The sequence below is a fragment of the Blennius ocellaris genome (assembly GCF_963422515.1).
Source record: "Blennius ocellaris genome assembly, chromosome: 13".
Taxonomy (NCBI): domain Eukaryota; kingdom Metazoa; phylum Chordata; class Actinopteri; order Blenniiformes; family Blenniidae; genus Blennius; species Blennius ocellaris.
The window spans coordinates 9020875-9048662 of NC_137662.1; the positions used below are offsets into that span (position 1 = coordinate 9020875).

Consider the following 27788-nt stretch of genomic DNA (forward strand, 5'->3'; position numbering starts at 1 on the left):
CTCTCTCGCACAGACTCAGCCGCCCAGCTGAGCGCTCCGCCCCTCCCTCCCCTCGCTCTCCCCCCCCCCCCCCCCCCTCCCTGCTGCCATGGCCGCGGAGGCTGCCGGCCACAGTGATGGGACGAGCGCTTCTGCAGACTGCACGGAGATGGAGGAGCGGGTAAGGTGTCAGGGTGGATCTGTTTACGGTGGACGTCGGGGATCGAGGTGGCGCGTCGATAACGCGCCGCTGCTTCTGCAGCGGCTGCAGCGGCTGCAGGATGCACGCATTTCCAGCCGGTTTTTGATTTTTTTTTTTTTTTTTGCATGAGGGCTCGTCGGGTGGGTGAGGCAGCATATGTGGATTCAGGGCAGGGATGACGGGTTTGTGAAGAGGCAGCGCACCGAACCGCACCGCATCGCACCTTGCAGTAGCGCACTGCTGCGCACCGCACCGCTCCAGCGCTCCATCCTCTGCGAAAAGGAGATGTGAAAGTGCGGCAGCTGGTCGGCTTTCGAGGCTCAGCTTATAAACAGTCCACCACTGGCCACTCTTTATTTAACAATTGGCGCACTGGGATTTTGTCTCACTGAACCCGGGCTGTTTGAGTTGCTCCTGTCGAGTCCGTTTGGCGGTGACGCAAGTGGGCAGCAAGTTGGCTGCAAGGCAAGGGTGGGAATTCATCGTGATCGACTGAGCAGAGCAAGGCATGAATGAAAAGAGAGGCTTTGTTGCGCTGCTCGAAGTCGTTCTGAATGGACGGTGTCCACCACGAAGGGCCAGATAGAAGCACCATGTGGCAGTTTCTCTAATTATAGGGCTGCTCATTCAACCAGGTGATTGGAAAAGTGGAAATAATGTCTACATGGATGGGAAATTGGCGTTCGGGTTACAGAACGTTTAAATCAGGAGTTGCCAGAGGTACAAATGAGATACAGCTGTGTTTGTTTACTATAACTGGTAAATTTAGTAACAGAAAACAAAGGCAAGTGTTGCAACTTGCAGTGCTGGTGAAAGTGTAGCTTTTCTTGGACAGAAAGTGGAAAAATCTGTCAGTAGGAAAAGAAAATCAAGCATTTCAAATATATGACGTTGCAATGAAGAGGTATTATATCCACAAGTGAGTACCTGATTGTGTTTAATTGGCATCAATGGGGAAAAATAGTAAACAAAGGGCATCTAAAAGTGTTTTCCATTTATAAAGCTGAGGCACAGAAAGACCTGTCCATCTAATTACTAGATGACAAAAAACGCAGACAATCGAAATGATGAGTTAATGGCCTTACAAGTGACCTGTTCTTATTTCTACTAACTCATTTCTTGACATTACAATAAACAAAGGTATGCAATCCAAAACGGTAGATTCCAGCAGTGCATGTTTGCAGAAAATGTGGCGCAGGTGGTTGGAACAGTTAAAAAATCTCTATAAAATGTAGAGAGTGAAAGTTCAAATTTGCTTGAGCCACTTGGGATTTATTGGTTGTATTTAATTGCTACAAATGCACAATTTTGTGGTTTCAAACATTTGGTACAAAATAAATCATGTTTAAGAAAGTGTGTGTGTGTGTGTGTGTGTGTGTGTGTGTGTGTGTGTGTGTGTGTGTGTGTGTGTGTGTGTGTGTGTGTGTGTGTGTGTGTGTGTGTGTGTGTGTGTGTGTGTGTGTCTGTGTGCGTGGTCACTCCTCCAATGAAAGCATGCATTCCCCGCCTGCCAAATGGTGAACCCAACCAGTTCTTCCACTTTCCTGAGGTGTTTGTCAGCTGATGTTGACATCCTTTTTAGTTGTTCTCTTTAGTCCTATTTGGCTCACTCGCCAGGTGCTGCTCATCCTTTCCACTTCCCCCTCTTTGTCTGCATCCTCTCACACAGGTGAGTTGTTCTGTGTTGCTGCTCTATCCTCTGATCAGCCTCCTCTTGGTGAAGATGAGGTTAGTTTATCTATCTGCGATAACGTCCGGGCGGCGTTATCGCAGATGTGTCTGATGGATAAGAGTGAGTGGGTTTTCTAATCAGGTAGTGTGAGTTCAAGGATGGGGAGATGTCTACAAATGTAGGCTAAAGTGCCAAAGGTGAGGCAAGCCCAACGCTCCAGATTACACAATGGAACCTTCCTAATCTCTGCTGGAAAATGACTGATTCTGGATTAAAGACTGGGGGTTTAGTTGGAAACCCGTGAAAGAAGGCTGTTATTGGAGATTACTGGGTGCAGGATTGTTTCGCGGTCCACATACTTTGTCTGGAGCACATTGGCAGCGCTGCAAAGAAACCACCAGGAATATCAGAATCTTTTCTCTTTGTTGTTGTTTTCATCGGGCAGGAGATTCTTGTTGGACTTCTCAGGTTAAAGGGCAAACTAGTTTATCTCCTTCTTGCATTCTTGAGCAAGAAAAATTCTCATCCTGGTCGTCTCCTTAAGTGTCTGTCTTGCTCGGAGGAGTAATTTGCATTGTCTTCCAGAAAACTGCTGCCACTCCTGCTGCGAGTGCGGCAGGAGATTAACTTCATACTACATTTTATTTAAGTCAGTAGTGCAAGCGGCAGCTTATTTCAATGTTGCATCATAGCTGGTGGCAACAATCCAGAAGTCAAAAATAGAAAAAATCTACAAAAATACTAATACCGGTACTTGGAAACAAAAAACAGCAGAAAGAGGAACATATACATGTGACTATTACTGTCGGAGGGCAGATAACCTGAACTCAACAACCATATCACTTTTCGTTGATGTGAATGAAACTAGAACTACTGAATGATGTTTAGGAGGATAATCACAAATGGAGTACAGCAGATTTTTCACGTCACCAAATGCAAACATAATAGGAATCCAGTTAATTCATGAAATGGAAGAATATACAGTCTACACATAAGGGCTGGCAGTGCATAATGTGTTCATCTATCATTATTGAGTACAGTTACTACTTTGAAAAGCAGTGGATTTATTTTTATTAATTACTACAATTATTAAATAACTAGCTTTAATAATATTGACATAGCAAATACTCTCTCTATATACATACATATTCTTTAATCTAGCTGTGGTTCAAGAGCTGTGCTTTATAACTGATTCGTCATTGTAATACTGCATGTTGGAGCCGTCCTGGCTGATTAACAACGTTTCTTCTCTCGTCCAGCTGAAGCACGGGAACATGAAGGCTGATTTGGAGGCGTCGCTGCCTGCTGGACAGGATGAATACGCCATCCGCTGCCGAGACGTGTGCCGGTCGTACGGCAAACTGAAAGTCCTCACGAACCTGAACCTCACCGTACCGCAGGGACACATGTGAGTGGAGCGACCCCGGCTCAAGTCTGCATGTTACTGCGCTCATGTATTTAAAGCCCAGGACGTCATGTCTGATCAGGTCTTCATGGAAATGGGTACAATCAAAGTGCGTGACAATTGCGTGAGTACATGAATGTTCTCCTACGCCAGAGTCCCTTCAGAATGAGTTCAGGGAGAAGAACGTGGCCTCGGTGGGAAACTATTCTCTGAGCTATTTGGATAATCGGCCTTTCCCACGGGCAACACGAGTCTTTTACTGAGAGTCCCTCAAAATAACAAATATGGGAAAAGGTCAAAATGCATTTTAGTAAAAGACTATTTCCCAAAGAAAGCGTGCAGTTTTTGTTGATACCAGATTTTTACTTCACAGATATGGTAGACAAATAATATCACATTGTCAATGTTGTCAACTGAAAGCTAAACCATATGGATGGAAATTGTATCACTATACCTATCACACAAATTGTTTTTCTTTTTTTACTTTATTTATGGTATATCTTGAAGATTAGACCTTCACTTCACATTACTGTGTAATTAGATTTTGTCCAGGGTGTGTGCTCTTACACCGGACCTTTTCAACCCTTTTTGTTTTTCGGACAGAGTGAATTTGATTCAGATTCAAATGATTGGAAATGTCTGCAGGTCTTTCCTCTCCTGTACAGTGCAGCTGGAGATCCACACAGTACAGCCATAACGCACCATTCTATCTATGTAGCCGAGGTTTCCTGAGAGACTGCAGGAAGATATTTGGCATATTTTGCCCTTTTTTTGACTTTTTCAGTTGAGACATGATGGCATTTTTTGTTTTACTGTATCCACTGGATGCTTCTCCCAATTTAACACTGTACACTAGTTTTGCATATTAAATTGAAGTCTATGGGAAACAGTAACCTTTACCAAAAGTCTACCTCAAACTGTCCTGTTTTATGTCTAAAAGTCTAACATTTTTCAAGAATATTTCAGATAGTGAGACACCTTTTATTGGATATGGTACGAGTTACAACGGCAGCCCAGCTCACTACAACAGACTCAATGCAGCCACTGGCGACTCTCTCCAGTTATCAAGGCTCACTATCGATGTTGGCTAAACCGTGTCTTCTTTACAAGTTGTCGCCAACCAGGGCAACCGGTTCAGCAGCGTGTGAGATCAATCGGCCTGACCAACGCACTGTGAAGTAATCCTTTAATTACTTTGACAGGGTAAGAAACAAAAGTGAGATATCGTGGGGTCATGGAGGGGTTTCTGCACGTACATCTATAAAACAGGCTAAATTGCGTGTAAAAAGATTTTTTACTTTTTGTTTGTGTTGTTGAGATCGGCAAAAGCTGAAATCAAGAATGATGTCACACGCAAACAGAGATTTTCAAATGAGCATCATTTCTGTGTTTGTTTGCGTTCGTTCACCATGGATTCAGTGAATGAAGCCATGAGACTTCACAAACACTAAGTGAATGGGGAACACCACTGAGTTGGTTTTGTCGATGGAGGAAGTTATCAAATATACTGAACATCACTGACGTCACAAAAACATGAACGTTTTTGTGAAAGAAATTGAAACAACAAGCAGCATTCCTGGGTGAATTGTCGGACCCAGCAGGAGCCAGCCACAGCTCACCTTTCTCATATCTGCAGACTGATCACATGATAAAATCTCAATTTCCTGAAAGACGACCAGGTCTACCTTCAATAAAAATGGTTTAGTTTTGCTTCTGGGGGCTGGAACCAGATGATGCACTTATCCTAATTGGCGGCAAGAGCTGCAGAATACAATACAAAGCATTTTTCTCTCAAGTTCTGAGAAAAGCGTAAATCCACAATGCAGGTTTTGATGTATTCATCTGTCACCTTATCTGTGTCACTGTACTCTGAATGATTTATGTGTCAATTGTCTCACACATGCCTTCATTGTCGAAGTGAAAGAAATATATGAGAAAGACCCGAGGGAAAGCTTAAAACCTTAGAGTCCAAAAATCTGCAACTTTCAGAGTTAAAAAAAAAGGAGATTTTAGTCCCTAAAATTTAAAAAGGAAGAGTTTGAAAAAGGAAGAAACTGAAAGTAAGTTAATCTCATTTACAAACTGTGAAACATTGCCTAAAGCAAACTGATGCATCAACGATCATGTGCCATGTGTCGTGTAAAATGTTTGTTTCCCTAACGATTAAACAGGTGATATGGAAACAGATTGTGAGCAACAGAATAACGAGCTTTATTGATACTGACGCCTTTGATATAACTACAAAAAAAGGCATATTCAAAGAATAAAATATCTCTTTTTGAGCTTAATATTTTCCATTTTGTTCTTCGGCTGCTTCTCCTTATCCATGGCACTACCTGCTGGCTTTATCTTGTGTTTATCTCGTATTCTCATGGCTGCCTGCACGCATCACTGTATGTGTAAGCAGCCGACACTTTCTCTATCACGGTCAACTCGTTTCCTCTGAGGGAACGGCTGATAAGTCACGGCACTGATATGGAAAGTGGTGAAGTTGGTATTCAGGCTTTTGTCTTATAGATAATTTTTATAAACATTAACGTCAGATCCAAAGAACATTCAGCCAGGTGGTATGTACATTTATTGTGTATGTTACAGTTATGGTCTTTTGGGGCCCAGCGGCTGTGGGAAGACCACTCTTCTGAAATGCATCGTGGGAACCCTGAAGATCTCGCGGGGTCACATCTCAGTGTTGGGAAAGCCACCTGCATTTCCTGGTCACGACGTCCCGGGGAAGATGGTTGGATACATGCCACAGGTCGGAGGCCCATTTGCATTGTAATATTGATTTAATTGTGAGACATGTAGAGTGTTTAGTATAAAGACGACAAACAATAACCGAAATCCTTGGATCAGCCAATGGAGGGTGAATCAAACAAGAAACTGTTTAGACTTCCAGACCCTGAATTAGAAAAAAAACTAAATCGGTTTTTGTATGGAATTACAATTTATGCACAAATGTAGCATGATCATAATAATAGAACAAGAAACAATATGTGGCAAATATATACCCAATGCATACAATGAATCATATTTAGGTCTCTTATGAGCAAATAACACATTTTATTGTAGGACAGTCATACTAAGTAGAGTCGAGATGATCTTTAACAGGAATCCAATGAGAAATCTTAACATGTATCCAGTGTTACTTGGCTTGAAATTGTGAAATACAAATGTTATTGTTAGGGTTAGTTTTACACTTTCAAACAAATTCTATCAAATAAGAATCACATCTAATGGTTTCATTTCAGTTTTGAAATACCCTTGAGATGGTTGAAATTTCAATAAGTCCCAATAAAAGGTTAAATTACATTTCCAACCTCGGAAATCAGCAGTTCTACGGCTCCATTGATGGATGGACAATAACAAATTAGTTCACTGATGTCCTTGAATGGTAGAGAAAAAAGTAAGACACTCACATAAACAAACACAAAGTTAGAAACCACGTCGTAATCTAAAGTTTATCTGAATGTCTCCACTTCTGAACCATTTACTTGAACACTGATGTGCTCAGATTGGGTTCATCACCGGATTCAGGCAGTGGATCAGCCCCATAATGCTTTGCTTTGTCATCTCGAACATCTACGACGTGCACGCATCATTCAGCACCGAACTGTACCTGGACACTGCCATTTGTTTTTAAACACACCATGGGTGAAGTGTCAGGTGTTGAACGACAGAACAGGCATGTGAAGGAATCCTGCAGACGCTCTGACAGTGGTAAACAACAGAACAGGTCATTTATGTGGACTGTGGTCAGATCATAAACATGGTCACACCATCGCCTCCTAACCAATGGTAATTTCAGCCTGATAAGACCAAACGACGACTATTGTGGCCTTTGAACACTGAAATCCACGAGCTCTTGTGCTGCAGGTGTAATGTAGCCGTGCTACAGTAAGCCACCCGTACCTGAGTGTGTCTCATTACTGTCAGGCTGGATAACTGATGAGGCCGATAACACACATGGCGTGCGTCCTCAGGAGAATCACATTCGACCCTGCAGGAAGTGATCTGTGACCCAGAGACGCAGCAATGTGACACCTCCGATGTGGGCTACATCTACTGAGAAGAAAAAAAATCCATCATCCTATAATCAAATAGTACAGCTGGCAAATTATGTTATTTTTTTGTTTTGTTTTGTTTTGTTTTTTGGGGGGAAAATGAGAATTTAAGGTTTAATTTGACCTAAAGCACCCACTTTAACGTGTCTAGATTGAAAATATTACGCCATGTACTTTAAAGTCAGTATAAACAAACACAGTCGCTTGGAAAGTTGCAAAAAACAAACAGAAAAGACCAATATTCCATCATTAATAGTTGAAAAACCTCTCTTAATCTACTCTCGGCTTCCTTAATACTTACATTATGGAGTCCTACTGTACCGCTGTCCTATAATAATGCACAAAAATGCTTGTTGTGTAACATCAGGTGGCGAAATGGTATATTCATATGTGTATAAATGTGAAACAATTCAAAAAGCATGGACCCGTGCACCCTCTTGAAGCGCGCCTGTCTTTGTGTTGTGTTGAACAGGAGTTGGCACTGTACAATGAGTTCACCATCAGCGACACCCTGACTTTCTTTGGCCGAATTCACGGTCTGACGTCGAAGGAAATGCAGGCGCGGATCAACTTTCTCATCGACTTCTTAGATCTACCTCAGAAACAAAGTCTGGTCCGAAATCTCAGGTAAAAACACAAACATGTACTTTTCAGGATCAACAGTGAAGGTTCCAAACCGTTATACAGCAGTATAATCACTATCATTTTGACCTTCAGTGAACAATGATGTGATTCATGCATGTCAGATTCAAAAGTGTTTGCGTATTATGGGATGCTTAGGTAGTTTTCCAGCTGTCTGCAGACATCTGTTGCACTTCGTGCCCTGAGTTATCAGACTCCATCTGCTCACACCCAGATATCTTATCGCTCTCTTCCATAACAGTCATCCCAGAATCCATAAAACATTATTGGCTTGATTTACTAAGATAAACCTCAATTAGATGCAAATGCTGACAGATTGCATTTTCAGTTTGTGTGTGTTTTTTTAACTGATCAACTCAGTTAAAAATAAGCGATAAGCAATAAGCGATAAGCGATAAGCGATAACGCTACGTGTCACCTCATGTGCAAACAGGATCTTGAAATTGGGGTTTTGCTCGCATTAGACCCTGATAACACGAGAACAATATGATGGAAATTGTGTCGCTGCTATATTTGTTTGCTGGTTTGGCACATCATTTCACTTAATGATCATGTTAAATCTGCTTTGATGATGAGTTATTCCTCAACATGTGGATTGATGCTTTAAGTCTACAGTGTGAAACTTCATCGCGATCACAGAGGAATCAATAATCATCAGCAAAAATGACCAGTCATCATAATCATCTTGCAGCTCTGTATTCACGCGCCTGATTCCTCACAGAGACCCCTCTGTTCACCGAGAGGGCTCTCGCTCCTGCGTTCATATATACATAATTTGTGCTGTGACGGCCTGTCATGTCACTGAGATACAACATCTCACCAGTTGCTTTTCAGGACAAAACTCAGTAAAAATGAACCCAGTGTAAGGCCATGCATGATGCTGGTATTCATGGTTGCCTGAGATGGCCCTCGCTTATAGTTTCTTCTGCAACTTGACGCTACATTCAGGCTGAAACTGTCTGAAAGCTATTCCTGGTATGAGTAGCACGCTGTGTGTGTGAATGATCAACTTATGATTAATTATTCCTTTGTGTTCACTGAAAGTGTGGCTTCCCTCCAGCATCTCAGCCTCGGGCTTTGTGTTTTATTTTTATTTTTTCTCTGTGTTGCCAGGCAGGTTTGTCTTGCACCACCTCTTTCTGGAGTGAACGGCACGTGTGGAAGCATGGGAGAAAGTTCAACGTGTTTCCCTGTGTTGTTGTGTTACTTTCTCACCTGTTTTGTTTTTTTCTGTGTTTCTGTGGCCCAGCGGGGGTCAGCGGCGCCGCGTGTCTCTGGGAGCGGCTCTGCTGCAGAATCCGGAGCTGCTCATCCTGGACGAGCCGACGGTCGGCGTGGACCCGGTGCTCAGGGCGAAGTATGTAACGATCCTACAGTGAATGGGACGAAAGCTAGGGTAGCAATAACTGCTCCAATCATCAAAACAGTGCCAAAAAGGTAGTCAAAATGGGTGAAATACAAATAAAATCCGAATCCACTCACTTTTACAAACATGTACGTCACTAACATAAACTATTAGAGAGGCAACGTCACTGCTTTATTTTATTTAGAGCCTGCAAATACAAAAGTTGCCCATGTGGATGAAGGACAGCGAGAGACAACAGCAGCACAACAATTTTCATGTGTGACGAAAGTAACAAGCTCATCGAAACGGCTTCATTAATTTCATACTAATAATCAGTTACCGGTGTGCAAAAAGTAATGTTGTTGCAGCAACCTGATATTCCCATATATATAATTAGGGCACTATATTGTATTTTATTAGGCAGCAGCAGAATTATTTCATTGTTCACTAATTTGCAATCATCGCAAATACTGATCGTTTTCACTGCTGATGACCTGTCTGAAGTGAGACTCTAGCTTAGTTAGATAGCTAGTTTAACATGGTTGAATTCAGACATTGATACATTTTGTTATCACTTTTTTTTATCTGTTTGTTCAGCAGTATTGCCTTTTAATTTTCCAACACAATCTCAACATCAAGCACTCATGAGACATGAAATGTCAGCTTGATTGAAATGTTGCGAATTAACATATTTTACAAAGATTAATGTTGTATTCAGTATTAAAGGGGAAACTGGGAAAAGTCCTACTTGGGAGAACTCCATCTGGATGCTAGTGTGTTTACTGTAACCGTTTACCAATCGAAAAACGCCACAACGTGTTTGATGTCACTCAAGAAATTAGAAAATGTACTCACAAACAAACGGGTTATTTTCATGTTCCTTTTGCTTGAACTTATGCAGACTGAGTGCAAGTTCGATGTATTAACAGCAGAAAACAGCTTTACAGAAAATGTGCGTGAATCTGAGCCGTATGCCCCTGATTTGGTTGTTCTTTTTGTTGATAATCTGGTTTATCTCGTTAGCACAGGTGGAAACATTTGTTATTGTTAACTTTCAACTGAGGACATTCCCGCACAAACGCAGAAAACAGCGCTGTTAAATCAAATACAGTGACTAAGTTGCAGTCACACTTATATCGCAACAGTTGAGAAGTAATCTGGACTAAAAACAAAGGAGTGAGAAAATCTGGCTTTTTTTTTTCATTTATTCGTTTAAAGCATGCTGCACCCCCTCTGCGTGTTACTCCAGTGTCATTGTGTAATCGCAAATGCCTCCTCAGATCAAGCCGGTTGGCAGCGAAGCTGTTGTTGGCGAAGCTGCATGCTGTGAGCTTAGGAAAACTCCATCAGCGAACGCGTTATGTAATTTAATTTGCTCCCTTTGGGTCAACCTTCCAGGATCTGGCAACATCTGGTGGAGATTGTAAAGACGGGGAAAGTGTCGGTCATCATCACCACGCACTACATAGAGGAGGCCAGGCAGGCCAATGTGGTGAGTTTATTCATTTACTGCAACCAAGGGACACACACGTATGAAAACACGCATGAACGTGCATTTGGGACTAGAGAAATGAGCACTGCAGTGTTCCACATTCACACTCATCCACATGGTCATGGTCCTCTTCATGGAAGTACAATGCGTCTATTGATATACACTGTGTTTGGATGAGCTTTATTTCTTTATTAGAGTTGACAGGAAGGACACAACCTCATTAAGAGTTAGAGGCTCTGTTGTGTGTTTGCTCTGCATCAAACTGGGTGGCGTGATGTCGTCGTAAATAATGACTGCAGCGACTGACGTCTCCCACTGAAAGCAGCATGACGTTTTACTTCCTTTCTCCACATTTGCCGTTACGATAAATATATATTATAACTGCATTTGACCTGTTTGAATGATCTCAAAGTTTCTTTTTTGAAATCTTGACATTTATATATATACTTTTAAATTGCAAAATAAAATAAAAAAAATCCCTCCGAGTGTGACTTCAACATGCATCTCATTGACTACAGTGATAAAACTATGGTTTGCACTGAATACAAGCAGTATATGATGTTGGTGTCTGTCAAACAACAGTGTTCTTTCTCTTACCTGCAATTTACCACCTGAACTCTACCTGACATGCGAACAATTAATGCACTGTGCATTTATACATAAGTCATCATAGTCTAGCCATATATAAATATATATATATATAATCAACATGTTGGTGTGCACATACAGTCTCTCTGTGTTGATTCTGTAATGGACTGACAACCTGTTCAGGGCGTGTCCATGTGTCCAACTACTCTGGGTTGATTTAACCCAGCCATATCTCTGCTGTTTCTTTATAGGTGGTCATAACAGAACTATTAAAAGTGATAAATTGAGCATAAAATATGTTTATTGACTGTAGTTTTATGATTTCATTTGAGGAAGTGCTCAATCTGGACTTTGGAGCTTCTTTCTTTCTTTGCAGCTGATAAATGAAGTTGTTGCACTGTCTGAACTTCGAATCCAGTCACTGCAAAGACAGCGAGGGCCGACGAGGAGGAGTCACAGAAATCAGGCCACAGGTTTCATCTGAAAACAGCTACACAGGCAATTTTACAGCCAATAGTCCGACACATTTCAGTCCCCTTCACTGTTGGTCACGCTAATACTTAGCTCAACATAAATCTACTGATTTCATGAGTTCGCTCATTGTTTTAACATGACCTTCTTTGTATATGAACCCCGTAAAGCCACATGTTTTAAAGTTGAAGGTTTGCATGTTAGATTAGGTTTCTGAAAGCCACCTTTGTTTTCTTTTGATTTAAATCCATAAGCCATCATTTGGGGAATTAATGCATTTTTAATTGGGAATTTAAGGCAGCTTTGGTGTTTAATTTTGCACAAATATTTAGCATTGGTATAAAGTATTAACAAAGTCTTAATCCTAAATGTTTCTTTATTCTTTGAAGTGACTCATATTTACAAAGATATGGCTTGTGAGAGATATGTGAAAATGCAGAGGTGAAGTATAGGTATTTGTAATTTCTTTCACTTTGCAGAATCTGTACTTTATTTACATAATTATCTCAAAACAATTGAATCAGGTCAACTGGACCTGTCTTAGAAGTTTCATACCTCACCCAAGTGGATTCACTGATTCATGTCTCAGCTCTCGAGTAGTTTTTGACAACATTGAATTTTTTTCTACTCAAATATGAAAACAAATATCTGTACTTTCTCTTCTTCGCAGTATGTTTCAACCTTACACTGAAATAATTCATTGTCATTGCAAAATAAGATTTAACTATTAATCTCAATTTGAAAAAAGGAATTTTTAAAGTCATATTGAAATTGCATATGAAACTAGTGACAATAAATGTTCATGCATTTTTAAACATGTGCTCCAACGTGTCTAATAAGTCATATTTAAAGTTGGTTTGACTTTTTTTGACAGTGGGTATTGATGGGAAGTGGCAGCAGGATTGTAATTGAAGGAACCTTTAGTAAGAGCAATCTCCAATTTAGTGAAAAGTTTAAGATTAAATTGGTGAATTCTGTCATATTTTGGTCAGTTTTACATTTTCTAACATATTCTTTGACATATTGATGTAGTCGAGTCATGTTTTTGTTTTTTTAAGACTCAGAAATCACAAGACTGTTTCTTGATAAAGAAGATAAAGTGTTACTTCTGCTTTGGTCTCCTGTTGGTGTGTAAAATGCAGAACCAAAAGCTGAACGGTTGCTTTTTTTTATTGCTTTGCTGGTCACACAGATACTGTACTTGTTACATTTCTCACTCGCCCACGATCGCCACATGTTTGCCCTGTATTAAGGCTACAAATTGAAGGGAATTTCACCTTTCGTCCGGGTTTTAGTGGAGAATTTACCATCACGTGGTGGTTTAAAAGCTCTTTGAGGAGCTATTTCAGCCTGCTGAGAGACCAGGGAACACTAATTACTTGTATCTCTTCTTTAACAAACCACCAAGCTTGAACTCTAGCGTGAACTTGTCGACCTGTTCCCCCATGTCACATTTAATCAGTATGTTTGTGTGCATAGCCATTGTATGTGCGCGCTCTGTCATAATCTAAACGAAAGAATGTGAAACTGCATAATGGGAGGATTTAAAAAATATATTTTTTGTCAACCTGTGTGTAACAAGAAGTTCATTTTGGATTTTGATTGAAAAATCTGGACTCAAACCAGTCTGATCACTCCGTGCGGTCTCCGCTTGGTTATAAGTAGATGAAAGAAGATCACATAAAAAAGGCAACGCAAACAAAGTAGATTTGTTGAATTCATTTGAATCCATGCGCCATGACTTTGTCAGGTGAAGTGGCTCACGGCGATGCATCACTTCACCGTGAAGGAATGAGCTCTGTGGGGACAAGTCAACAAGCTCCGCGATAGTTTCATCCACCTCATACCATCGGGTACAAAGGGAAGCGTTGATTCACTGCAGAGTTTGTTTTTGCCTTGTTTGTCCTATTGAAATGATTGAAGGGACACCTTTTAGTTTCACACACAAAACAAGAAGAGGTCAGAGTTTAGGAAGGTCGTTTGCTATTTGTCGCTGCCTTAGTCCTGGAATGTCTCAGGGGTTAATTCACCCAGCAAGAACTTTACACATTTAGTGTAGCCCCCTGTTATTCTTAATAAAACACCGACCAATGGGTTTTGATTTGTAAAATGAACATAGAAATGTGTGATCACATTCTGTCAATGAGTTTCTTCTCAACTTGAATTGGCCTAGAGCCAAAAGCAGAAGATCTGGAATATATTCTAAATACTAAAGCAATAAGAAATAATCAAAATCCATTATATGATCCAGGTATATAAGTGTGCATACGTGCATGAAGCTTTCAAGGATCTTTAGTGGTTCTATGACAAGTGTCTCACCACGGCTGCTCTGTCATGTGAATGTGAAATCCATTTATTGTTGTCTTCTCTCCATTTTCTAGGTTGGTCTCATGCGAAATGGTCGCTTGCTGGCTGAAGGCCCTCCAGATGCAGTCATGAAGCAGCACAGTGCAACAGTGAGTGCAGTCTAACCCCCCTCGTGCACACACACACACACACACACACACACACACACACACACACACACACACACACACACACACACACACACACACACACACACTGCAGACGGCGAGAGCACCAAGGAGTAATCGTAACAAATCAGGAGAGGCCGTTTGTCAAATCACAGCAGCTCATTCCAGCTGTTCAAATCCCACATATAACCACACATATTTACCCATGGAGGTGTTAGTGATTGTGAAGTCATTGTCTCCTGCTGTAGACCCTGGAGCACGCTTTCCTGCAGCTGTGTGAGACGTCAGACCGGGTCGGCTCCAAACGCAGCTCCGGTCCGCAGGGAACTGGACCGCTGGAAAACAGCCAATCATTCGACAGCGGACGTGACGAGAGTCAGCCCATTCTCGCAATCGGACCAGCAGCGACAGACGACATTCCCAAATGTTCAGGTAGTACAAGAATGTTTACTTCTTAATTTACTTCTCACTTTAGATTTTGCTGCAAAACATCTGTGGTAAAACTTTCAGCTGTGATCTATAACTTTATAACTTTTATGTAGCATGATCCTGCATGTATATGTGTTGTTGTTTTTTTCATCCCAGCATTCATTCTTTTTCCACACCCTTATATACTCACCGCAGTAAACTGATGACACTTTCCGGATGGATCTTTGTACAGTTGGTCTCGCTGAAGGTTTCCAGCTGCGTAAACCTACAGCAGCTGAACTACAAAATGGTCCATGATGACCTGAATGAAACTCAAGCCTCTCAGCAATCTCTTTGCTACAGTTATTGGAGGAAATCTGTTTCCTGATAGCTGAAAATCTCAAGCACAGCTGTTGTTAAAACATCAGTTATGGTTGTGACTTTTATAGTCATGCTAGGATTTGTAGAGTTTATTCACAATCCAGGAACAAGTCGTGTTCAGTTCGCTGTAAATAAATCAGAAGCATTTGGCCGAGATGTGAGCGTAAAACAGAATTACGACGTGAACCAGATAATCCGAGTTTGAATAGAATGCCTATGCAAACAGCTGTGACGACCTCACGCAAGGTACAGGACACGAGGCCAGAGACAAGACCGATGATAAATACACAGAGAGGGAACAGTGATAATCAGGAGGATGCGGTGGCCGGAAGACAAGTGCTGCGGCACATGTACTGATATTTATATACTGTGTGTGTGTGTGTGTGTGTGTGTGTGTGTGTGTGTGATCAGCGGACTGGAAGGTGCGAGCCAGACACGTGCTGCCCAAGTGGAGGAACATCGCTGCTCTGATGATTAAAACCCTGGTGCGGATGAAGAGGATGCCCGGGTGCGTGTTACTTCACAGCGCATCGCAGCGACTGAGAGCAGAGGGAGTGCATAAGCATAAACGTGTCCCTCCTGCGCCCCCAGCTCGTTGTGCTTCCAGTTCTTGCTGCCCGTCATCCAGATCTCTCTGATCTGTCTGTGTGTGGGAGGAGACCCCAAGGGGATCCAGGTGGCGGTGGTGAACAACGAGACGTCCTCCTCCGCCTACAGCCGCTCACTGCTCTCCTTCCTGGACAACTCCAGCGTGCAGCAGGTGTGTGTTTCTCCCCGGGGGTCACAAAATAAACACGACACGGGGGGAATTGCGGTCTGCTCCGATAACATGTCGTAACATGACACATGACAAAAAACAGAACCTGCGTGACAAATAGCTTCCTTTTTAACCTCAAAGTTAAATGAATGAAGAACAAAAAAACAACAGAAATACAATCATGGCTGCATGGTGATGTAGTGGTTTAGTGGTCAGCTCTCTCAACTCACAGATACTATAGCCATGGTTGGATCTTTCTGTTTGCAGGTTCCATGTTCTGCCCGTGCGTCTGCTTTTGCATCACAGCTTAAAAACGTATTTGAGGTTACCTATAAATATCCTGAAATGTGACTGTGTTTGGATCTCGTCTTAGAAATTTGCTCACAGCGACCTGAGTGAAGCTGTTCTGAAATGTCTCGCAGATTACAGTAACTCAGAGGGCTAATTTGTCTCGAAATGTTTAAAAAAAGAAAAAACTGACACAGAACAACAATAGAATACACAGCAGACCTGTTTATTCTGTCCATTGCTTTAATTTTGAAACATCATTGTTTTATGCTTTTTTTTTTTTTTTTTTTTTTGTCATCGCAGAAGTTTGGGAAGCTGTGCACACACACACACACACACACACACACACACACACACACACACACACACACACACACACACACACACACACACACACACACACACACACACACACACACACACACACACACACACACACACACACACACACTGAGCCAGGGTACATCACATGCGTCACATTCAAATATAAACTGGATCAGTTTTGCATCTGCTCACTTCTTACGTTACACCTGCAGAAAACATTCACCTTCACTTTGTGCTTCTTGCAGTTTATCTGATTTACACGGATGTATGTTTCAAGATTATTTTGTAGCCAGAGCTACAAGAGACTTCTTGTTATGAAAGCTTCACAGGATGGTTTTTGTTGTCGCCATGCAAATGATTTTCACTTCTGCAGTGAAACAAACTGTTGAAACTTCCCTTTTCTGGGAAATTAGTTAAAGAGAAAGATGATCTGTCTGTATTATGAAGCCAAGAATATTTTAACATACTGAAATAAATACATATCTGGGAAAAATTGTTTTATGGCTCATTTGGCTACAATCTATTTATCATTTAACAAACAGTTCTGGAGAGTTGTCATCCTGCATGTTTTGGGCTTTGCTTGGATTGGACATTTTTAATCAGGCAATATCTTCAGAGCATGTCATTACGCTGTAGAATCATCTGGCTGGCTCTACATCGCATTGTGTTACAAAAAAACAGTCCAATCCATCTAATCTAATGAGTGTGAGCAGTTCAGTTTTACACAGAAACCCTAAAAGCTGCAGCATGTGGTGAGTCGTGTGGTTTTTTTTCTACCTGCAGGTACATTTGTCTCACAAAGAAGCTTTCGATGGGATCTATAATGGAGAGTACTGGGGAGTCATCGGCTTCGGACAGAACTTCACAAGTTACCTGACCAAACGGTGAGAGAAACATAACTGAGGCGACTGCCTGTCAGTTTTTGTCTTGTTTTTCTCCCGGGACAAACATCACGTCACTAAAATAGGCCAAACGAGTCCAACACTGACGTCTGTAGACACTCGTACAGATCGAAAAATATTGCCCAGGCATTAGATTAGACTCAAACAATTAATCATTACTTTACAGATAACTATTCTGTGAATTATCAAGTTGTTCTGTTTAACTTTTATGAGTCCAATACATTTTTTTTTCTACTTTTATTACTTTCGACCCAATTTCACTTTTATGCTATTTTAAAGTCCCAAAGAATCTGTAATGGAGAAAAAAATCAACACAATGGTCATTCATGAAACAAGCTGTCAGCTGCTTTACAGGTATAAATAATAAACACGTTTTTAGTAAAGCAAAGCGTATTTCTAAAGAATCTTTGGGTTTTGCAGGTTCTGCCAGCTTCTGCCCCTCTTTTAAATGTTTTGTTTTAATAGTTGAAAGTGAAATTTCACAGGTGCAGAATGGAAATATTACAGATTAAACAATCCTTAAAATACAAGATTTGCTTCTGCAAAAAAAAAAAAAAAAAAAAGAAGAGATACAGTATATGAAACTTTCACACATGACATTTACCTGACATGTTGAGTGGAAGTTTAATGTTTGCAGCTTTTGTCCAACATGTTTATTTGGCAGGTCCCAACTTGTCCAGACATGTTTTGACCTTTCACCTTGTGACTCTTGACCCCCCCCCCCCCCCCCCCATTTGTCTCACCTGCGGCAGTATTTGTGGACATGTTGCAGCATGCACACAATTGATAAAATACACCTGAAATAAACAATTCTCAAAGTAGTAAAGTATAAAATACACACAAATAGTTGTTTCTATCATGTAGATTAAACAGGTGAGCTTAATTTTCAGATTGTTGAAATTTAAGAAATACTACCCACAATGATTGTTTCTCTTAGCAAAAATGTATATGACATTCATTTTTATAACATGGAATGGAAATATTTAAGGTATTAAAATTGCATTTTTAATCATCAAGATTTGAGAATGCATATAAATATCTGCATTTGTAGAGGAGGAATTTAATTGAATTGGAATTTAATTGAATTTGTTGTAAAATGCAGGATCACCTCTATTTGGTCATATACTGTATTATACAATTCAACAGGATGAGTGATAAATATTTTTTCATATAGGTACAGCCCAGTATTGGACTTGTTACACGCATTTTAATATATTTTTTATAACTCAATATTAGTGTATATTGTGGTGCTTTCCCTCAGTTCTCAGTATTTATTACAATTTACCCATATACACAGTTTAGCGCTGAGTTTTCTTTCCTCCAGTGAAACAATGTACAGACGAGTAAAAGCATTTTGTTTTGCTGGAACTGAATATTTAGAAAACCAATCTTTTGTTTCTCTATTGTTGTTGTGCCGTTCCACCCGTCACCCCTCCCTCCGACTCTGACGCACATGAAGTGTTGTTTGAAGTCGTCTTGCACACCTCACAGCCGCCATCATGTGAGCCTGAGTCAGTGCCGCTGGGCGAAAGGGCATGAGTTGTTGTCTCAGACCGGAGCCGCAGCGTTTGATTCCCTGCTCGACGGTCTGGTCCTTCCTGTCCTTCCTCACAGCTTCAAACCAATCAAACACTCTCTCTGTGTCACGAAAAGCCATGTGCGTATTTTTATTGCCTGATAATAACAGTGCGCATGAGTCAAGATGGATAATAACAACGTACTAATGCGCGGCATTTGTACAAACGTGCAAGTCAGTGAGATATTTGTAGATCATGAACATAAAACTGAAGTGCTACGACTGTGTTATAAAACACACAACCAACAAGCACACACACGCACATAAGTATTCCTGAAAATTAAATAATAATCAATAAAAACATAGTGAGAGTGTCTGCATGCATGCGAATTGACATAAATAAGTCAATTTCACAAAGTTCTGCACTTGTTGAACAGGTTATTGCTGTGGGGTTTTCAGGCGAAAGAAGAAATGAAAGCAAAGCGCGGATAGGTGTATTTCTCTTTTATATGTGAGGAACATGCATTTGTGGGATGAGGAGCCATCCCAACCTCAGCCAGCATTACTTCCTGCCTACCTGTAACCACAATCTGACCCTAAAACACATCTTCAATTTATCTGAGAAAAATAAAGAATTCCCGATATTTCATTGCAGTTTTTAACATCTTTATCCACTTCAAACCGTTTTGGCTACTTTCTCTTTATTCTGTATTTTTAGTTTTTAGAGATTTTAGTTTTTCAGATTAACACTTTCATCATAACTATGTATTGTTGAATGTGTCTTAATCCATGAAACACACAGCAGAAATGCATAAAACACAATGTAAAAAAAAAAAAAAAAAGACCTAACGAGTCTTTCTCTTCTGAGAAAGACTTTTTGACTTTTTGTTATTGATTTGGATTTATTATGAAATTCACTTTCCAGTTAGAAACTCAGCATTTGTCAGCTGCAGTGAAAATCGGCAGCTTGAACTTCTGTGATAAACAGTTTGCTTTAAAAAAAAAATTGATTTTGTGGAAGCTGCCAGTGTATCTTGTCCACCCCCCACTCACACACTCACACACACACACACACACACACACACACACACACACACACACACACACACACACACACACACACACACACACACACACACACACACGCACACACTTAAACAGATTTAATTGCTCATGAGGTTAAACTAATTTAACCTTAACTTAATTGCAGGATGATCCAGCGACAAGTTTCCAGAGAAGTGGTTGACGGGGGATCTGTACACATGTGGCTCGACCTGACAAGTAAGATTCAAAAACACCATGCGGCCGGCATAGCTTCTGTTAATAATCTGAATTTTTTTTGTCTGTGAAAGAACACCGTCATTGTGATCATCAAAACATCAAAGGGTTTTTAGTGTTTTCCCAGTTTGCCCTTATTTTAACCTTTTAATTCATATGTTGTGGGTGTGGAAATAATTGACAATAACTGATAATAAAAAAAACAAGGTTTCAATGATATTTACATTTTTTTTTGGTGATGGAGCTGTATGTACGCCATCATCTCATGTTATCTGAGAACCCAAATTGTTCATTTTTACGGCTCTTTTTATTTCTAGATCGACAAATCGCCATCATGCTGCAGAAGAAACTCCATGACGCATTTCAGGTGAGGATGCTGATGCAAACATCTGAAACCGTACTGGATTTTAATTGACACTCACATATGACAGATGATGTTGCATTGCCAACATTTCCCAAACTTTCAGATTCATCTCCACCTCTTGACGTCAAAAAGAAGAAGCCCTAAATGACTTAAAAGTAAAATGTATACACATTTTGTGCACCATTAGATTCTTATTCCTGCAGTTCAACCAGCAGATTAAGTTAAAAGTTGATCAAGACTCGATAAAACTAGTGTAAAAGACAATTTAAAATAAATACAATCCACATTAAAACTACAGTTTTCATTAAAAAACACATCTGCTGATGGGCTTCAAAGGTCAGTCTGTCATTTCAATTTGTCATTTCGAGATCTTTCTAAAATTAGCCAAAGTAAGATGACTGAATGATGTTTTCTGACACCTATAAGTTATTTTGGAACAAAAAAAATGATGACTCAGACCAGTCAGTGTGACGAGTTTGGCTCAGATTTGTCAAAAACAGCCCGTCACAGGGTTCAATCAAGTGAGATGACACAACAAAGTGGACAAAGAAAACACATCGACTGCACATTATTTACAATAAAAGTCGCTGTTGTTCTTAATTATGCCTCTTGGGAAATGCAACACAACAGGAATGCAATTTTTGTAATTATGCAGGCATGTACTATATTTGTAGCAAGTCTGTATTTGCATGTAAACTGTTTGTTTAAAATTGTTGAAAGCATTTCTAATCAAAAGAAACAACAGTTTTCCCCAAATTAATTTACAAAAAAAGAAGAGTTTTGTCTTATTTGGTTATAAAAATGATTCACTTGATGAAAAAGTTTTTTCTTTGTGCTCAGTTGTCATTATCATTCATTTGTGTTCAGCTTGAGAGACGTACGTAGAGGCAACGTAAGAAAGCGCATTACAGAAATGTGCATCCTGAATATTGCATCTTTATGTCAAAGACATCGACACACATTGAAACTTTATCTGTGCTGGTATTTTAAGGTCAGTTAATGATGTGTAATAAAAAGTATAAGAAACGTGTGTTGTTGTTTGTCTTGTAGGCATTTGTGGACAATAAGTTGGGATCGATGGCGTACCTGGTTTCTCTGCCAATAAAGGTAAGAAAGAAAATAATGGAGATGGGTTGCATGAGTTTGTGCCATATTTGTCCCATTTTCTAGTTATTTATGGAAAGGCAAGATATTTATAATACTAAACTTCAGAGAGCAGGAGACCATTAATCAGAATTTATTCTCCAAATTCAAAGCAATGAACAGACCTTGAATGAAACGACTGAACATCATTCAAGCACCTGGATAGTACTCTCTGAATCATTCGAGGATTTCTGCCCCATTTGTTTTTTGTTTTTAGTTTGAGGAGCCCATCTATGGGAGCCAAAACACAGACTTCACTACGTTCGTGACACCAGGAGCTGTTCTCAGGTCTGTAGGGTGCAGCTGTTTTCACTCTGAACATGTGTTTATTATCTGATTTTAAGTTTCAAATTGAGCTGTGCACAGATCTTGTCCTATAATGGCTGCTTGCCTCCTCCTCCTCCTCCTCTTTGACCCTTCAGTATCACCTTCTATCTGGCCGTGGGTCTGACGGCGCTCTCCTTTGTCCTGGAGAGGAAGGAGGGACTTTTAGACAGATGCTGGGTCGCAGGTGAGGAGTGGAATGATTTACATTGAGATGCTGCTGATGAAAATGTAATTATTTCTATAAATATGGCAAACAGAATGAACTTTACTTTTACAACAAGCAAGTCAGTCAACAAGCTAAATTCATGTGAAAGAAAATGTAACCAGTGTTTCTGAGTTGAGAGAAACAATACAAATAAAGAAAAATGACTGCATGAATATCAACAGAAAGTCATTTGTACAACCAACAGACACAATGTAGAAATCTGAATACTTTGATTAAACTAGGGACTTTCATTAAACTCTATGGAAATTCTATACTATTATAAAGCTATATACTACAAAACATCACCGAAAAAACCCCAACATTTTTAAGCAGTCAGAAAGGCTAGATTAGTGAAGCCACTTTAAAAAACACTCAGCAAAGTATCTTCACTGAAGAATTGTAGTTTGAGGCCTGGCCAGCAGAGGGAGCAACAAGATCACAGCAGGGAGAATTTATCAGCAGAGGAAACACTGACAAGCTGTACGTTTTACAGTATTTGTTAGTTTGTTTGTTTGTTTATTGGTTTGCTCTGATGCACTTGATGTTGCAGTAGAAATAGATTTATTTATTTATTTTTAACTTGAACAAATTGCTAAATTTGACCACATACCTGATCAATACATTATGTATATGCACAACTGTTTATATATAAAAAAAAAAACACGTTATAATAGTGTAAATATGTGTTTGTGTCCATGTTTTCCTGTGTCAAATGATAGAAATGACGTGTAAATATGTGTCTCTCTGCGTCTCAGGTGTGAGCTCTCTGGAGACGATGCTGGCTCACCTCTTCTCTCAGCTGTTTGTCATCAGTGTTCAGATCCTCATGCTGCTCCTCTTCATCCTGCTCGTCTTCAAGGTTCGCGCTCTCAGACACGCAGGCAGATACAGATGCTGCACATAAACACACGATCCAGAGCGGATTAAAGCCTCTTTTAATCGTAAAAGGAGCCTTTGCAGCTGCAGAAACGAGCTCCATGGGGAGGAATGAAACAACAGGGGAAGTGCGTGATCACTAATGAAGCAGGCAAATGACTGTTAACTATAAACTATAAACACGGGACCAGGGCTGACTTCATGCACGGCCTCACAGACTTTCCTCTCACTGTTTGTTCCCCCCAATCAATCTCCCCCATTGTTTATTCTTCATGGTTACATCAACACTTGTTTGTAAAACCAGACGACAGAGTCGATCCCGCTTGACTTACGCAGGAGAACATAACGCTCATACTTTTTTGTCGAAGTCTTGAGGTTGAAACGCTCGATATTTCTCGTTTTCCAGTAGCCACGCTGACTATTTAGAGGGCATTTGAAGCTGCTTTCAGAGATCGCCACATTCCTGACATGGTTTGGTTTGTGTTGAGAGAGATTGTCGCGCAGGGAGCAGCTCTGACATTCTAAAGGTTAATGTTTCACCCACTTGGGAGGTCTCTCTTCTTTTTTTTTTATTGTCTTCATTTGCATTTTTTATGACATCTTCAAAGACATGGCTTTAAATCTGATCCATCTCAGTCATTTATGTTGTACTCGCTTTTGCCACCAGACAATGATGATAAGAGGTTATAAAGGTTAAGGAAGTTTTGAAGTATTTTTACAGTATGTCGGCGGCGGAGTCGCATTTTCTGTCTTTTTTTGCAGTTAATGCAACACTCTTTGTTGTTGGATCACAAAGTTTCATCTCAAATCAGCTTTGAATACAGAAAGCAGCCTCCCAACCTCTGCTATTCATTTTGAATGGTTCCGGAGCACACATAAATTTTTTTATGGAATAATTATGTAATAATTATTGATCCCTAAATCAGCTTGTTGCAATTTCTGCAGACTATTTGTTGATCCTTCCCAATGCCATTTATGCCAGCTTTTGTTTACGGCTGCATTCAAACTACTGCAGCTCCACTGAAATACCTCAAAATGTTCCTCCTATCTAAATATCTGAAATATTTTACTTCCCACAAATACCACGGAGCATACCGGAGCATAAATAATACAACCTGGATCGTCTCATGTGAGACCCTGAAGGTCAGCGGGTTCATGTTTAATGTGAAAACTACAAACCACACGAGGAGTCCGCTCACTATTGATTATCATTACTCATGTGTATGGAGTCAATACAGACAGAAGACATATCTGTGTGTGTGTGTGTGTGGAGTTCATGCAGGCACATGCGTTTTAAGGGTGTGTGTCTGTGCGCATGTGTGTTAATTAAGGCGCTGCAGTCCAGAGAGACCACCAGTCCATAAATCACTTCCTGCGTTGTCCGTATCCAGGGATCACTGCAGGATCGCCACAACAGCCCTTGATTGCTGTGGCAACCGAGTGGTCTTGTGGCCTCTTGGCGCAGGTCTATTTTTGCACGTTGTCAGGGGAGACGGATGGTGTCTTTACACACTGAGGAGAGCGCTGACACACTCAAGTGGAGACACACATCCACAGAGGTTCACACACACACACACACAAAACAAAGACCGTTATCAGCTTCGACCGTCGCAGTGTTTTCAGTAGTTTTACGTCCTTGTGGCCCACCCTCTCCCCTCGGTCCGCGTTATTCAGTACCAGACAGCTCTGACATTTCTTTCCATTTCTTTGTGGTATTTTTGGCTGCAGATCAGTGCACAATGTCAGACTGCTTGTGTCTCAGCAGGTCTTTTCCATCTTGATCTCTTTCTTCCCTTTTCTTGATCTCATCTTCTCATCTCCTCTCATGCTCTCCAACAGGGTTCACCACTGATTCATCATTGAACTTCTGTCAGACACACGATGGACAGCTTTAACCTGATTTTAAACTCTTATATTTAACAAGTACTACCACATATGTGCAGAAAAAATGTTTGCCTTGAAAAATAACGTTTTTTCTATGAATTAAACAGAGTTTAAAAAGCCCTTTTTAGGTTTTTCTGGCACACATAATGAAAATTTTGTTTTTTTTCAAAGTTTATTTACTTTCTTAAAGTGAATATAACACATACATCTTGCAGTTTGACATATTTCAAAGTAGATTAATTGAGGTCTGAAAAAAAAAATGTGCACAGCATGCTTTTTATATAGTTTTATGCTTTGCAGACTTTAAATGACACCATAGTTCTAAAGACTAGGGACTCATAAATTGCATGGCAGTCTAGAAAAATACAAAATGACAAATGTGGGTGGCAACAGAAATCAATAGAAATGCATGGTTTCGTATTGTGGGATGATGAAATTGGGGAAATGCACAAACGCCCCCAAATTGACTACTTGAGAGGAAGTTTTTTTTCTCTATTTCGTTATGAACCTTTACAGACCCTGTGCAAATCTGCTGCATCCCCCGTGCGTGAAAAATGCTCTAGTTTTCTCAAACTCAAGTCTTCCTCTCTGCAGACGCCTAATGAAGGCTCCTTGGTGCTGGTCATCATCCTCATCGTGCTGCAGGGCGTCAGCGGGATCTCATTTGGCCTCGTCATCTCGTCCGCCATCGACGATGAGCAGAACGCCAACCAGGCCGCCCTGGGCATTTTCTACCCCAACCTCATCCTCAGCGGTGAGACTCTTATACAACATTGTCTCTTTGAGAAATGTGTGCGAGAGGCCAGGAGGAGTGTGATTACTGGGGCATTATTGAAGTAAGAAAGTGGATTAAAAGCTCTTTGATGTGGCGTTGAAGTGGGGGTGAACTTGCGTCTCGGCTGCAGAGATGAATGGTTGGGCTTTTTTTTCTTCTTTTTTTTTGGTGATGGGATCTAAAGCTTTCAAAGCTTTGAGAGGTTCCTCAAGGAATCCTCCTCAACTCCATAAATGAAGAAAAGTAGTTCAAGCTCAATGAGCGCGTGTGCTCTCTGTTTAGAGTTGTTTCATGAAGTTCTATTCAAAATTTAGAAAAAGCTACATGTTTCTCAGCTTGTTGCACTCAAACCAGGTTACTTCAGTTCATCATCTGTGTATATAATTGCTTCTTCACACATGTAATCTTTATTTAATCGGACAATCTATTTCCAAACTGTATGTATTTTTAACTCTTCACATGCTCCTCTGTCTGCTGCCCTGTGATGCAGGTATCATCTGGCCTGTGGAGTGTATCCCGTATCCTCTCCGCTACGTCAGCCTGGCTCTTCCTCAGACCTACGCCTCCGAGGCCCTCCGCTGTATCATGTACAGAGGTAACGCACACGTTGCGTGTTCACGCTGGGCGACGGCTTCATGATGCCCCACACTGGCGTGGCGGCGTGGCGGCCGTGCGCACGCTGCTCGGGCGCCTAAATCTTTAATCGTCCCTGGATCCGGTGTAACTTATCCTCCTGGAGGGTATGGTGTACCGCCTCACAGTCGTTTCTCCTCGTTCTGACCTCTGAACAAAGACACCTGATGAGAACACGATCTGCCGCCGTGTTACTCGATACACACAGGAAGTAGGAGGAGGAGGAGGAGTTTATTAAAGTCATAGTGTTTGCGGAGTGGAAGATGAGATGCGGGGTAGAAATCGACAGTGTCACAACTCAATTTGGGAGATTGGTTTAAATTTCTGCCAAACTTAGCAACTTCGACTTGAATTAGTTTCTACGAGTTGTGAGGTTGAAGCTGTACTACATGTTGACATAGATTTTATCCTCCTTATTTATTTGTGTTTGCAGATGATACTGAGGAAAGTTTTGCGAAATAACTTGCATCTTTAGTGGGAATGGACCAAATGATCCAATGTATAAGTGAGAGATAGCTCTGGATATCAGTAAACAATAAATACAAAATATACAGTGACAGACGTGTAAAAACAATATAGTTAAAAACGACAAAGTGATTTCTAGGCACCATGATATCTCGTTGTATCATCAAATCTCTTTCTAAGTGGTGTAAAAATGACCAAAATCACAAATATTTAAATTTTTCCATTAGAAATCACCTAAACTGACTCTACTGTCCTATAATACAATGAGTTATTATAGATCTCATCATTTCCTGTATTTCAGACACTGTTTTTAAAAAGTTTCATATTTTGAACAGACATCCATCCACTAGGTGTTCTGACTGGGAGAGAAGAAGCAACAGTCAAATACTATAATATACATTATGAGAAATATAACATTAGGAACACCTTAATCAATGATCAATTGTGAAATAGTGATTCCTTCAATTTGCCATTTCTATTCAGAAGAATACATCAGAAGTATGGAGACTTCTTTGATTAAGGGTGACATTGCTGAATTGCTTATTGGCTCAAGTGACTTTCAGTTTCTGCAGCCCCCTTATTTGCGTCTTCAACGTGGACGTACTTCTTCCCTCCAGGCTGGGGTCTGTCTCGGATGATGGTGTGGCGAGGATTCGCCGTTACTCTGGGCTGGAACACGTTCTTCCTCATCCTGGCGACGGTCATCCTGAAGCTGAGGACGTGATGGCCTTGCCTCGGGGGACTCCCCCTCCAGAGACGGAGCCGTCAGGTGAAACCCGGAACGCCAGCGTTCCACCTGGTCCTCCTCTCCTCCGTAGCGCCCGCCGGCTGCGACGCGAAGGACGAGATAAAGGAGGAGGAGGAGGGGACATTACTATGGTTTGATGGACTGATGAGATGACGTCATCAGTTTCCCTCCTCCTCATTATCT

General features: G+C 40.8%; 1 protein-coding gene across 1 annotated transcript; it reads left to right on the forward strand.

Moving 5' to 3' along the window:
• Window positions 1–88: 88 nt before the first annotated feature.
• abch1 (ATP-binding cassette, sub-family H, member 1) lies at window positions 89–27671 on the forward strand (the record flags this gene model as incomplete). The annotated part of the gene is made up of 20 exons (XM_080507515.1): window positions 89–160; window positions 3113–3261; window positions 5854–6013; window positions 7792–7946; window positions 9211–9318; window positions 10705–10798; window positions 14239–14313; window positions 14580–14763; window positions 15532–15628; window positions 15712–15880; window positions 17273–17373; window positions 20118–20188; window positions 20503–20552; window positions 21600–21656; window positions 21910–21980; window positions 22115–22203; window positions 22980–23083; window positions 25579–25738; window positions 26250–26354; window positions 27475–27671. 20 exons carry the CDS (start codon window positions 89–91, stop codon window positions 27579–27581), a joined length of 2178 nt encoding a protein of 725 aa, XP_080363641.1. The 3' UTR covers window positions 27582–27671.
• Window positions 27672–27788: the final 117 nt, after the last annotated feature.